We start from the raw sequence: 14,666 nt of genomic DNA, 5'->3' as shown, positions 1-14,666 counted from the left end.
GGCTTGTGGAGTCAACCATTGAGCGCCAGATTCTTCACTGCAAGTATACTTCCCATATTTCCGATGGTCTTAGGCGACCCCTGGCAAATCGTCATTCGACCCCCAAAGGGGTCCCGACCCACAGGTTGAGAACTGCTGCTATAGGGCCTATACCATCCGAGTCAAATGGTTGTCCAGTCTCGTCTTAAAAACCTCCAGTGGAGGCACCAACAACTTCCGACAACAGTGTTGTAATTGTTGTACCTTGATGAAGGTAACTTTTCTTTTATGTACACTGAGAGCCTATGCACCATGGCAAATTCCTTGTGTGTCCAATCACACTTGGCCAATAAAATTCTCTTCTCTTCTCTTCTCTTCTGAAAACAAGCCGTTCCACTGGTTAATTGTTCTCACTATCAGAAAATTTCTCCTTAGTTCTTGGTTGCTTCTCTCTTTGATTAGTTTCCACCCATTGCTTCTTCTCCTGTCTTCAGATGCTTTGGAGGATAGGGTGACCCTATTTGTGGCAGCCCCTCAAATATTGGAACACTGCTATCAAGTCACCCCCAAATCTTCTCTTTCTTAGACTAGACCTACCCAATTCCTGCAAAGGTTCTCCGCATCTTTTAAGCTTCCAGTCCCATAATCATCTTTGTTGCTCTTCTCTGCACTCTTTCTGGAGTCTTCCTACGGTAGAATTGCACAAACCCAGGTTGTTACTGGAAGGGAGAGAGAAACGGGGCTCGCCACTGAAAAGAAACCACAGCTGGCTACATCATGGCTTATGGATTAAGTTGCAGTAGAGGCTAGGTTGACATGTTGGGCTAAGCTAGTTTTGTAAGCCAGAAAGGCTGAGTTTGCATCGCAGGATTGGTGACTCGGGTCGCCGTGGGAACTCAAGAGAGTGGGCTGGATTCAAAACCTGAGCTATGTTAGTTTGCATAGAATAAACAAGCAATGTATTAAATAAAGAGAGCTTGTTGCGTTACATCAGCTGGGATTTCTGAAGTTCAAATGATGTCTCTGGTTCAGAGAAACTGACTCCAAGCAGGTGGAAAATATGTAATTACAGTACAGGTAGTCCTCGATTTACGACCAAAATTGAGCCCCCAAAATTTCTGTTGTGCAGTGAGACCTATGTTAAGTGAGTTTTGCCCCGTTTTACGACCTTTCTTGGCACCGTTGTTAAGTGAATCATTGCACTTGTTAAGTCAGTAACCCAGCTGTTAAGTCCATCTGGATACCTGTACAGATGTAAGAGAAGAGCTAAATTCAATCTCTTGGCTATTCTTTCAAAATGACCTTTGCACACCTAAATCTGAAAACCAAGAAATGCACTTTTCAAAATTAGAACCAGCCTTCCCAGCAATGATAAAATTGCAGAACAAGTTGAAAAATGGGTAAGTCTGCAACAATGATTTAATCAACGTGGAAATAGTTGAATAAAAGCCAAATCACACAGGTTAAATATCTAGGTTTTTTTTTTATTGTGTGTGTGTGTGTGTGTGTGTGGTCGTATTAAACAGGTCCAACTTCTTACAATTGTTTTGTAACAGACCTATTAATCCGATATATATCCTTTGCGATCGGCTTGGTTTGTCAAGAATGAGGTTGTTTTTTTTCCAGCCAAGTAAAACAAAGTTTATAGGCAAACTGTCCATAGGGAGAATAGAATTTTATTGGCCAAGTGTGATTGGACACACAAGGAATTTGTCTTGGTGCATAGGCTCTCAGTGTACATAAAAGAAAAGATTCATTTGTCAAGAATCATAGAAGAGAATAGAGGAGAGGAGAGAGGAAGGAAGGAAGGAAGGAAAAAGAGAAAGGAAGGAAGGAGAGGGGGAGGAAGGAATAGAATAGAATAGAATAGAATTTTTATTGGCCAAGTGTGATTGGACACACAAGGAATTTGTCTTGGGTGCATCTGCTCTCGGTGTACATAAAAGACAAGATACGTTCATCAAGGTACAACATTTACAACACAATTGATGGTCAATATATCAATATAAATCATAAGGATTGCCAGCAACAAGTTATAGTCATACAGTCATAAATGGAAAGAGATTGGGGATGGGAACTATGAAACGATTAATAGTAGTGCAGATTCAGTAAATAGTTTGACAGTGTTGATGGAATTATTTGTTTAGCAGAGTGATGGCCTGAATGTGATAAGTATAAGTATAATACTTATAAGTATATGATATGAAATCATATAAAAGTATATAAAAGAAAAGATTCATTTGTCAAGAATCATAGAAGAGAATAGAGGAGAGGAGAGAGGAAGGAAGGAAGGAAGGAAAAAGAGAAAGGAAGGAAGGAGAAGTGGAGGAAGGAATAGAATAGAATAGAATTTTTATTGGCCAAGTGTGATTGGACACACAAGGAATTTGTCTTTGGTGCATATGCTCTCAGTGTGCATAAAAGAAAAGATACGTTCATCAAGGTACAACATTTACAACACAATTGATGGTCAATATATCAATATAAATCATAAGGATTGCCAGCAACAAGTTATAGTCATACAGTCATAAATGGAAAGAGATGGGTGATGGAAACTATGAGAAGATTAATAGTAGTGCAGATTCAGTAAATAGTTTGACAGTGTTGATGGAATTATTTGTTTAGCAGAGTGATGGCCTGAATGTGTATAAGTATATGATAAGTATATGATAAGAAATCATATAAAAGTATATAAAAAGAAAGACTAGGGGAGACATGATAGCAGTCTTCCAATATCTCAGGGGCTGCCACAAAGAAGAGGGAGTCGGGCTGTTCTCCAAAACACCTGAAGGCAGGAGAAGAAGCGATGGATGGAAACTAATCAAGGAGAGAAGCAACTTAGAACTAAGGAGAAATTTCCTGACAGTGAGAACAATTAATAAGTGGAACGACTTGCCTGCAGAAGTTGTGAATGCTCCAACACTGGAAGTTTTTAAGAAGAGGTTGAATAAACATTTGTCTGCAGTGGTGTAGGGTTTCCTGCCTGGGCAGGGGGTTGGACTAGAAGGCCTCCAAGGTCCCTTCCAACTCTGTTGTATATTATATTATATTATATTATATTATATTATATTATATTATATTATATTATATTATATTATATTATATTACATTACATTACATTACATTACATTACATTACATTACATTACATTACATTACATTACATTACATTATATTAAATGTGGTGGACATATTCAGGACAAAATTCTATAATTCAAGCTGAAATTCTAATTTGATCATTTGACCCCTATCCGGATGGAAGACAGTGGATAACACAAAATGCAAGGTGACCACAAAGAGAAAAAAAAATTGACTTTTTAGAATTGCACCACAGAAGGGTTTTTCAGCAAACTCAGTTATTCAAATCGGGGAAGTGACCAGAAAAATAAAGGGGAAATACACACGCTCTTAAATATTGATGATGTTGACACATAATGGAAAGCACAAATTTTTTAACATGATGTTCTGGTCAAAACCCCAACGAGGCAGGAATTAATTTTGCAGATAAGCAAAGTTAAACGAGTAGGAGGTCTTTTTACCCCGTTCAAACTCTGTAGAAAGTTCTAGCTTTTTTCCTGCAATCTGCAACTCTTACACTGCAAAAACGTATGGACTTCACAACTTGACCAGAGTAAAGCAATAGACGCAGTTTATATAGACTTCTGTAAAGCCTTTGATTCAGTGGTACACGACAAACTACTTCTAAAAACTCCCCAAAAAAGCCACCAAATGCCTGAAAATAAAGAGGAGATGCTAAATTGCAGTGTTTTGCAGGAAAAGTAAATCAAATTCTTCAGCATTTTCTGATTAGCAGCTGTCATTCAGTGTAACAACAACAACAAACCCAGCCTCTTTTTGAAACGACTCTTTTTTTCCTTGTTTTGAACAAAAAAACCAAAACACTCCAACAGTGTATCAATAAAGCATTAGAAAGGAACAACGGAGTAACAAAAGAGAACCACAACAAAAGCAGAGCTGCACAAAGATGAGAGGGGAGAGGAATTTGGGACAGCGTGGGTCTCTCTTTGTGTCGATTTGCAACATTAAAACACAGATAGTCTTCGACTTACGACCAACAATTGGCACCTCCATTGTTTAGCAAGGGCAGCTGTTCTTTTTTTGGCAGGAGACATTAAGCAAATTCCTGCAGCTGTTAAGTGAATCATGTGGGTCATTAAGCAAATCATTGACTTTGCTGGGAAGTTTGCAAATGGAGGTCAGGTGACTCCCTCCCCCAAGGAGGCTGCAACTGTCATATAAATGTTGTGTTGTAAATAATTGTGTTGTAAATGTTGTACCTTGATGAAGGTATCTTTTCTTTTATGTACACTGAGAGCATATGCACCAAGACAAATTCCTTGTGTGTCCAATCACACTTGGCCAATAAAAAAATTCTATAAATAAACAGGCAGGTTGCCAAGCAAACTGAATTTTTCATTGTGTGACTGCGGGGATGCAGCGACGGTCGTAAATGTGAGGACTGGTATTACAAAAATCCTTTTTTTCAGTGCCTATGTAACTTGGAACAGGGGGGGGTCTTCCTCAGAACCCGATCCAGCCAAGGAAGAACCATGTGCCCCATTTTTCTAAATCATGAGGAACTAGAATCTTGGTTCCCACATTCTTTTTGTTTTTGAAACCCAGCATCTTGCAGGTGGGGGGGGAGGAGAGAAATCATGAGGACTAGAGCCTTGGGGCTGGCTTTTGATTCCCACATTCTGGAGGGGGAAGGCTCAAAATGAATGTTAGCCTACGTTAATGGTACCGTTGAAAGCAGACAATGACTCTTCAAAGTTTAACATAATTCTTTAAATGACTCTTTAAAAATCTCTTTAAAGGATAAGAGGAATTTTTGGAAAAACAGCCAAGGCTGAATTGGGTTATCGTATCCTTTTTTTAGTGACTAGATACCGAGATAAGTTTCCAGCCATATTCCTGGAGTTCTGAGCGTTGCATAAACTTGGGGAATTGCAATTTTAAACCCATAAAGTATATTTATAACGGCTGTGTTTATCTCCACTGACGCTTCCCGCGCCGTGCCAGAAAAATGTTTTATTCTCCACAGCCAAACTCTGCACAAGTCGTGCGTTCCCTCTTAAGCCTCAGATTTTAAGAACTGTTGGGAAGGAAGGAAGGAAGGAAGGAAGGAAGGAAGGAAGGAAGGAAGGAAGGAAGGAAGGAAGGAAGGAAGGAAGATTGATTTCGAAGAATGAAAATGATGAATGATTTCCCCCTTCCTAACAAAAGTTTGAGAGTATCAAAGAGGTTAATAAATCCCATTTCTTCAGTTCCAGCCAAAGAAGATGGCATTTTAGATATCCTCTTCGCTGCTGGTGGAACTCCCTGCCACAAGACAAGAATCTCACGGCTCTCTTAAAGGGCGGTGAAAAGCAGTAGCAAAATTAGAAGCTGTTGTAAAAGAAGGAGAAAGTCCCTCTTTCAGGACAATATTTTCCTGGGAGGGGTACCCAACAACAGAAAACCTCTGCCTTTGCAAGCCTGGAGGGCGTTCCTGATTCGTCTGGCCAGCCCCCAAAAGAAACAGGATGCTAGGTTAAAATGGACCTTGAACCTAATCCAAGTAATGAGGGAGGTTTCACACAATGTGCAGAGATATCCCTTTTCAGTGATGGTAAGCAAGCCTGGCCACATTAGAGCGAGGAGAAAAGGGGGGAGGATATGGAAGGAAGGAGGAAGAGAGGAAGGGAGGGAGAAAGGAAGGAGAATGAGAATGGGAGGAGGGAGGGAGGAAGGAAGGAAAGAGAAAGAGAAGAAGGGAGGGAGAAAGGAAAGAGAATGAGAATGGGAGGGAGGGAAGAAGAAAGGAAGGAGAATGAGAGGAAGGGAGGGAGAAAGGAAGGAGAATGAGAATGGGAGGAGGGAGGGAGGAAGGAAGGAAGGAAAGAGAATGAGAAGAAGGGAGGGAGAAAGGAAAGAGAATGAGAATGGGAGAAGGGAAAGAGGGAGGGAGGAAGGAAGGAAGGAAGGAGAAAGAGAGGAACAGAGAGAGAAAGGAAGGAGAATGAGAATGGGAGAAGGGAGGGAGGGAGGGAGGAAGGAGAAGAGAAGGAAGGAGAGAAGAAGGAGGAGGAGAAAGGAAAGAGAATGAGAATGGGAGGAGGGAGGAAGGAAGGAAAGAGAATGAGAAGAAGGGAGGGAGAAAGGAAAGAGAATGAGAATGGGAGAAGGGAAAGAAGGAGGGAGGGAGGAAGGAAGGAAGGAAGGAAGGAGAAAGAGAGGAACAGAGAGAGAAAGGAAGGAGAATGAGAATGGGAGAAGGGAGGGAGGGAGGGAGGAGAAAGAGAAGAAGGGAGGGAGAAAGAAAAGAGAATGAGAATGGGAGGAAGGGAGGGAGGGAGGAAGGAAGGAAGGAGAATGAGAGGAAGGGAGGGAGAAAGGAAAGAGAATGAGAATGGGAGGGAGGGAGGGAGGAGGGAGGAAGGAAGGAAGGAAGGAAGGAAGGAAGGAAGGAAGGAAGGAAGGAAGGAAGGAAGGAAGGAAGGAAGGAAGGACAATCATGAAATAACCCTTTTAGCAACAGCTGTAAAAATTCAGACAAAGAAAATATCTTTTCCCCCTCTCGGCAACCTAGCAGTCCCCATTAATACACACAAACAACACAAACACACACACACACACTGCCCCCCAAATGTCTGAAACGAAGGCCCTCCTTTCCTTGCCAACTCTGAGGTTGAAAAAAAAAAGGATTTAATGGGAAGCGGATGATGTGGGTTTGGCTTTATTCAACACCCCCCCAGAAGGCCACCCGCAAGAAGCAGGACCCCCCCCCCCCATCCTTTCCACATCAGAGGCAAAATCCAAGAAGATGGAAAGTTAGCGGTTTCGGGAAGGATGGGTGATAAACCCTTAAACGATTACTGGGGGAAAATAATAAGTAAATCCAAGTTCTTTGGAGCCCAAACAGAAAATCCGAAGTGGGTTAATGAAGCGTTACGGAAATGAATGAAGGCAGCGCTTCTTGGATCAATGGGGAAGGGGAGAAATAAATTTAGGATTTAGGAAAGATGGCCTCCTTATTGGAGCGATTGAAGGATTTGAGAATTCTTCCTTCCTTCCTGCTGGTTTGGTAGAGAGAAAGGAAGACAGAACCGAAAACTCTGCTGGGATTTTTGCATTGGTTGAATTACTCCTAGGTGAGTTAACTGGGCAGGCCTAAATTATTCCAGGAGGAGGAGAAGGAGGAGGAGAAAGAAGAAGAAGAGGAGGAGGAGGAGAAGAAGAAGAAGAATATTGTCAGTGCACAACATATGTGCAATGAGATTGGTAGAGAGGAGGAGGAGGAGGAGAAGAGAAGGAGGAGGAGAAGAAGAGGAGGAGGAGAGGAGAAGAAGAAGAGGAGGAGGAGGAGGAGGAGGAGGAGGAACAGGAAGAAGAAGAAGAGGAGGAGAAGAAGAAGAAGAATATTGTCAGTGCACAACATATGTGCAATGAGATTGGTAGAAGGAGGAGGAGGAGGGGAGGGGAGAAGGAGAAGGAGAAGAAGAAGAAGAAGAAGAAGAAGAAGAAGAAGAAGAAGAAGAAGAAGAAGAAGAAGAAGAAGAAGAAGAAGAAGAAGAAGAATATTGTCAGTGCACAACATATGTGCAATGAGATTGGTAGAGAGGAGGAGGAGGAGGAGGAAGAGGAGAATAAGAATATTGTCAGTGCACAACGTATGTGCAATGAGTTTGTTAGAAAGGAGGAAAAAGAGGGAGAGGAGGAGGAGGAGGAGGAGGAGAAGAAGAAGAGGAGGAGGAGGAGGAGGAGGAGGAGAAGAGGAGGAGGAGGAAGAGGAGGAGGAAATTCAAATCTTTATTGTCAGTGCACAACATGTGCAATGAGATTGGTAGAAGGAGAAGGAGAAAGAGGAGGAGGAGGAGGATTATTCACAACAACCAAACATCCCTCTCCGATCGCCTGCGGTGAGGAAGGCTAAATGCATCCCCCAAGTGACTACGATCCCTTTCCCAAGCAACTCCAGCTAGTCCTCGTTATTACAGCAGTTCGTTTAGTGACCGCTCGAAGTTACAACGGCACAGAAAAAATAGTGGCTAAGGACTGTTTTTCCATACTTAACGACCGTTGCACCAACCCTGCGGCCACGTAATCAAAATTTGGCCACCGACTCACATTTATGACGATCGCGGGGGGGGGGTTGTCACCCGATCCCCTTTTGCGACCGTCGGACAAGCCAAGTCAACGCGAAAGCCAGATTCACTTAACAACCGTAGTTACTAAACTTAAACAATGGCGGCGAATCACTTCAAAACGCGCTTAGCTGTCTCCTTTAGCAACAGAAATTCTGGGCTCCATTGTGGTCGTACGTCGAGGACCCCCTGTATCAAAGTTTGGGGACTTTTTACACCCTCGGCTAATAAAGGTTGGCATTTTCACGACAAGCAACCTAACCAGTGCGAGGCGCAGCTGATCTAATCGCAATTGTAACGCAGTTTCTAAATCTGGAGTGTCTTGGCAGGAAGGAAGGAACAGCTCGGAGCAAAAAGTCCGAAAATAATTCCCAATAGGAAATCTGTCGCCCGCCATTCAATGCCTCGGAATTAAGTGCCTGGACCAAGCGCTCTCCCTGCAGAGACTCCATATCTCAGCGTGGTCCCTTGTCGGCTGGCGCCAATTAATGGCCTGAGAATCTGAAGCCAAGTAAATTAAGGGTCATTCTCACTTGGCTCAGTGGTTAAAGATGCTGAAGCTTGTCAACTGGAGGGCTGAGAGCCAGGTTCGAGACCAAGCGATGGGGGAGCTCCCGTTCCTTGCTCCAGCTACTGCCAGGTTCGAGACCCCAGCACCGCACAACTGGGGGGAGCTCCCATTCCTTGCTCAAGCTCCTGAAAGGTTCGAGACCCCAGCACCGCACAACTGAGCGAGCTCCTGTTCCTTGCTCCAGCTACTGCCAGGTTCGAGACCCCAGCACTGCACAACTGGGCGAGCTCCCATTCCTTGCTCCAGTTCCTGACAAGTTCGAGACTCGAGCACCGCACGACCGGGTGAGCTCCTGTGCTTTGTTCCAGCCCCTGCACACTTAGCAGTTCGAAAGCATGCCAATGCGAGTAGATAAATAGGTACCACTTTGCTGGGAAGGGAACAGCACTCCATGCTGGCCACGTGACCACGGAAAATGTATTTGGACAATGCTGGCCCTCCTCAGCCGAGAAACAGAGATGAGCACAGTGCCCTAGAGTCAGGGAAACCTTTATCTTTATCTAGGTGCATTACCAAAATGCTCCTGGTCAGTTTGACTTGTTGGTCAGAAGAAAAATGGACCCATTTAGAGAAGAAAAATGATGCTGGATTAGACAGAAGACAGTTTGGTTTAACCATCCAGTTCCCAACAGCAATGCTTTATGGCTTTATCCTCAGCTTTTTAATAATTAAACGGTAGCGTGCCTTCAACTAGGAAGGTTCTATCATTTCAACAATCATCTCTGACTGTTAGCCTGGCTCAGTGGCTTGTCGATCAGAAAGGCTGGCAGTTCGGTGGTTCGAATCCCTAGTATAGGATCCCCTGCGTGACTAGATGACCTCCAAAGGTCCCTTCCAACTCTTGTTACTGTTATCTCCCGCGAAAAGCAATCGGCGTCTTCAGTCATCTCTACAAACAATGTTTTCAACAAACCGGTACCGATTTAGAAAGTTGGTTTCCTGCCTTGGTTAGTTTCCATTTCATGGTCTTTTTTGTGTGTGTGTGTGTGCTTTGGCCTTATTAGTCTTTCCAGAAAGAAATCGGTTTGATGGTGAGGTTCCAATGCTAGAAAACTCATGATTTTTATGAGCAGGTGACCTTTCTCTTATTGTTTTGACACAAAAGAGCCAAGAATACAAAGCAAAACTTAAATCCTACTATACTGCCAGCCTACGTTATCAATCCCTCACTTCAATTAAACACAATATTAACATTTGGAGGGGGGGAAAAATCAAGGCTGGAAAATCGGAAAGGATTTATTTATTTATTTATTTTTTAAAAAAGCAATTTTGCCAATAAAAACTAAGTGTTTTTGAGTCCATAAACTCCCCAGGAGCTGAAAGCAACACGAAGGAATCTTGATTTTTAGATACAACGATGGGTTCTAACATAACTGTTCCTCCCGCGAGTAAAAATATTTGAGCTGCCTAGAAAAATATGCAACATTCTCGGATTCGAATTCATCTCTGCCATCAGGCGAATAAATGACTCATAAATTTCACGCCCCCCCCCCCACTTACAAGTTAGAGAACACACAATCTTTGTGCAGACGGCAAGAATTATTCTTTCGCTTGTATATAACTAAACAGCTGCCTTGAAATTCCAGAGTACTAATTAATGTGCCTTAATATATCCGTGGACGGAGCCGAGCAAGCGACAGACCTTCTGTGTATCCTGATAAACACAAACAGCTTCATCCTTAGGGAACTTCCCTGCATTTTATTTGGGAAAATAGGATGTTACAGATGAAAAGATCCCCAAATTCTAAGATACGGGAAGCTTGACTTCCAGTTCAAACCAGGGTGTTTTTCGTGTTTTTTGTTGTTTGCTTTTTTTGCATTGTTCGACGAAGACCATTCATAGCCACAAAGAGGACTGGAATCTTAAGGAATGCAGTAATCCTTGCATGAATTTCATTCATTCCAGATCTGAGAAACATTTGTGTCTGCGTGGGAGGCCATCAGTATGTTCCACCTCCTGGTTCAATGCATGCATAAATTTAAAATAAAAATAATCAGGCAGGGTGAACCAGGGATCAACGTGTATTATACTCAAGCAAATAAGGAAGGTAGTGAACTTACGCAGTGATTCTACTCAAAGGCTGTGCGCCGAGCAACCAGAGGGAACAACAGAAGAAAGGGCAGCTAACTCAGCATCCTTATTCTAGAATAAACACTTTCTTCCAAACAAGAAGGCGGCAGGCAGATATCTAAGAAGAGCCTTTGGGAGATAAGATGGGGGACAGGCTTCCAAAGTGTTTATCCGCAAACAATTGTATTGCATTTTTACAAAGTCGTATGCGTTAATAATAATAAAAAAAGGAGAAAAACTAACCACCCAGAGAAACAATGAAAGAGCAGCAAGAAAAGAGGAATAGAAGCGGAGAGAAAGTATAAAGAGAAAAAAAAAGAAAAAGGAAAACGCAAAGAATATTTCCGACTTCTTCTAATACAATGGATAAATAGGAAGAACATCTGCTTACATCTGGTTTGTAGTTTAAGACGGTAGTCTGATGAAAAAGTAAGTCCTCAAACAATTGAACCCAGAATTCCTGCGGCTAAGAGACAGATTTGTTAAGTGAATTTGGCCCCGTTTTAAGACCTTTCTTGCCACGGTTGTTAAGTGAATCACTGCAGGTGTTAATTTAGGAGCCCGGTTGTTAAGTGAATCCGGATCACAGGGGATCACATGACGCGTCATAAATACAAAAGTCTGAATTTCGATCGCGTGACCACGGGAATAATGCAACGGTCATTAAGTGTGAAAAAGTCACAAGTCACTTTTTTTCCCCAGCGCCGTTGTGTAATTTTGGACGGTCACTAAACGAACGGTTGTAAGTCGGGGACTATGTGTAATCTTCCAAAGTTCAAATAACCTCCCTCCCTTCCCCAAAATATGATATCCTAAAGGGTCCTTGGTGCTGCCTAGAGCTTGGTGGTTTCTTTGTAGACGTTTCATTACCAAACTAGGTAACGTCATCAGTTCGCATCATCCTGTCTCCCAAAAGCTGTCAATGCAAAATCCATCAAACAATTCCCTTTTTTTTCCTTTAGGACACCCTCCCCCCCTTAAACACATCTCTCTCAAGCTGGCAGCTCAACTTAGTAAAGTAAAAGGTAAAGGTTCCCCTCGCACATACGTGCTAGTCGTTTCCGACTCTAGGGGGCGGTGCTCATCTCCGTTTCAAAGCTGAAGAGCCAGCGCTGTCCGAAGACGCCTCCGTGGTCCCGTGGCCGGCATGACTCAACGCCAAAGGCCCACGGAACGCTGTTCCTTTCCCACCAAAGATGGTCCCTATTTTTTTCTACTTGCATTTTTTTTTAACGTGCTTTCGAACTGCTAGGTTGGCAGAAAGCTGGGACAAGTCACGGGACTCAACCCCCGTTACGCGGCGCTAGGGACTCGAACCGCCGAACCGCCGAACCCTTTCGATCGACAAGCTCAGCGTCTTAGCCGCTGAGCCTCCGTGTCCTTTACATCTTGTTTAGCCAGCTCGACTTGAAAAAGTGTCAATTCTCCAAATTTGGAAGGCCCTTGCATTAAGGCTAGAGTTTGGTTAAAAGGCAGTTTGTGTTTTCGTGGCTTTGCTTTCTTGGGCCCTCTTGTGTAAAGCAGCCAGGCTAAGCCTATTTATTTAGCGTCTGTGCCTCCAACTGGGTGGCATGGCGTGACTTAATCCACGGCAAGGATTTATGAAGGGGGCAGCTTGCGGGTTGGATTAAACACCCAAGGGAGGACATTTAAACCTAGGTAACCTGAAGGTGCGACGTTTACCCTGACCTTCCGGCCCCGGGCTTCAGCCGTCACTTTCTCTGTCGCCAGCAAAGCCGGGGTTTACCCTAAACTTAACTGTGATGTTACGGAATAATAAGTAGCAGTTAGAATAGAATAGAATTTTTTATTGGCCAAGTGTGATTGGACACACAAGGAATTTGTCTTTGGTGCATAACGCTCTCAGTGTACATAAAAGACAAGATACCTTCATTAAGAATCATAGAATAGAATAGAATAGAATAGAATAGAATAGAATAGAATAGAATAGAATAGAATAGAATAGAATAGAACAGAATTTTTTATTGGCCAAGTGTGATTGGACACACAAGGAAATTGTCTTGGTGCATAGGCTCTCAGTGTACATAAAAGTCAAGATACCTTCATCAAGGTACAACATTTACAACACCAAATGATGGTCAATCTATCAATATAAATCATAAGGATTGCCAGCAACAAAGTTACAGTCATACAGTCATAAACAGTTGTTTCGTTCGCACGCACAAAACGCCAAGCAGCCAAAGGACGCAGGACTGTTGTTGCTGTTTTTTTTAACAGAGACGGTTGCAACACAATTCCAATTTGTCAAACTAAGCTTTTCTTTGTTCAATCCAGGAGGGAAACGACCTCCCCGCCCCCCTATTCCCCACAACGCTGGAGAGCTCCTTTATTCCAAGGACCCCTGGACCAACAAGCCAGCTCAAAAATGGGGGGGCGGAGGGCAAGGAAGGAGACCCCCCCCCGAAAAGCCAGTCAGCCAGCCAACCGCACCAACCGAAGCATCCCCCATCATCACATCATCACCCCATAAACGGGGACGCGGGGTGGGTGGCTGGGCATCGCGTGCGCCCTGAGCGCAGCCCGCAAAAAGGAGAGCGCGTTCCCGGGGACTCCCCAGGCTGACTTCGCGACCCGATTCCCGGGTTGTTTTTGCACCGCCCGCCGTGGGAAACCCACCCCCCCAAAAAACCCCGACCAGCCTTGCAACCCACCCACCCAACCTGCGTTCCGGCCGGGTTTGTTACCTCCAGAGGGGGCAGATCCGGATCCAGCTGGGTGAAACTGTGCAAGACCACCGGGCTAGCTTCCTCTGCGGCCACTTCCAAGCGGACCGCATCCCAGAGGTTGCGGAGTCGGCGGCAGCCCTCGAAGAGGCGCTCGGGGCTGTTGCTGCTGCTGCCGCCGCCGCCGGCTTGGAGAGCCCTGGCCGAGCGCTCCTCCGGCAGCAGCTCCGACCACATGAGGACCACCATGGAGCTGCGCCCGCCGGGCTCCGCTTGCAGCCAGTTTTTTTTTTTGGGAAGAGAGAGTGGCGGGAGGGGATGCGGGGGCCTTCTTCTGCCACCCGCAGGCTTTTGGGAAGCCCCTCCCCACGGGAAGAAGGCCCTCCCCCCCTCCTCCCTCCCGCAAGCTCTGATGTCATTCAAATACTGGGGTGGAGTGGAGGAGGGAAGGAGAGAGAAAGAGGAGCTTTCCGCGTCGGAGCTGAGCTGGAGAGGAAAGGAGACCACGAGGCGCCCTCTGCAGGCTGAGAGGTGAGGAAGTGTGTGTGTGTTTTTTTTGGAACTGGAAAAGCTCACATCCTGGATATAAACTGTTTCAACTCCTACCCTCAAAACGACCCTATAGAGCACTGCACATCAGAACAACTAGACACAAGTTGAGTTTTTTCCCCCGAAGGCCATGACTCTGCTAAACAAATAATTCCATCAACACTGTCAAACTATTTACTGAATCTGCACTACTATTAATCTTCTCATCGTTCCCATCACCAATCTCTTTCCACTCATGACTGTATGACTGTAACTTTGCTGCTGGCAATCCTTATGATTTATATTGATATATTGACCATCATTTGTGTTGTAAGTGTTGTACCTTGATGAAGGTATCTTGTCTTTTATGTACACTGAGAGCATATGCACCAAAAACAAATTCCTTGTGTGTCCAATCACACTTGGCCAATACAAAATTCTATCCTTTTTTATTTATTTATTTATTCATTTTGTCACATTATATACAGGAACATATATTGAAAGGAAACAATAGGACAGGAACGGTAGGCACTTTTGTGCTCTTATGCACGCCCCTTAATTCTATTCTATTCTATTCTATTCTATTCTATTCTATTCTATTCTATTCTATTCTATTCTATTCTATTCTATTCTATTCTATTCTAATGTTTGTTGTTTTGGGTTTGTTATTTTTGTTGTGTTGTGTTG

General features: G+C 43.9%; 1 protein-coding gene across 4 annotated transcripts in view; it reads right to left on the bottom strand.

The window, feature by feature from the left end:
- The window catches only part of RALGDS (ral guanine nucleotide dissociation stimulator), a 106,564-nt gene that overhangs the window by 56,735 nt on the left and 35,163 nt on the right, over positions 1 to 14,666 (bottom strand). Inside the window, exon 1 of one of the 4 annotated variants that reach the window (XM_058159217.1) lies at positions 13,473 to 14,077. The exons of 2 other annotated variants lie outside the window; for them this stretch is intronic. In XM_058159217.1, coding sequence (XP_058015200.1) covers positions 13,473 to 13,700 — 228 coding nt within the window. In that variant the 5' untranslated portion in view covers positions 13,701 to 14,077. Of the gene's footprint in view, positions 1 to 13,472; positions 14,078 to 14,666 lie in introns of those variants that run through there. One more of the 4 variants, XM_058159218.1, reaches the window with a different exon arrangement.

The sequence above is a fragment of the Ahaetulla prasina genome, chromosome 16, assembly GCF_028640845.1.
Source record: "Ahaetulla prasina isolate Xishuangbanna chromosome 16, ASM2864084v1, whole genome shotgun sequence".
NCBI classification, from domain to species: Eukaryota; Metazoa; Chordata; class Lepidosauria; order Squamata; family Colubridae; genus Ahaetulla; species Ahaetulla prasina.
The sequence above is the reverse complement of the archived record's forward strand: the minus strand, read 5'-3'. Positions and strand labels throughout refer to the sequence as shown.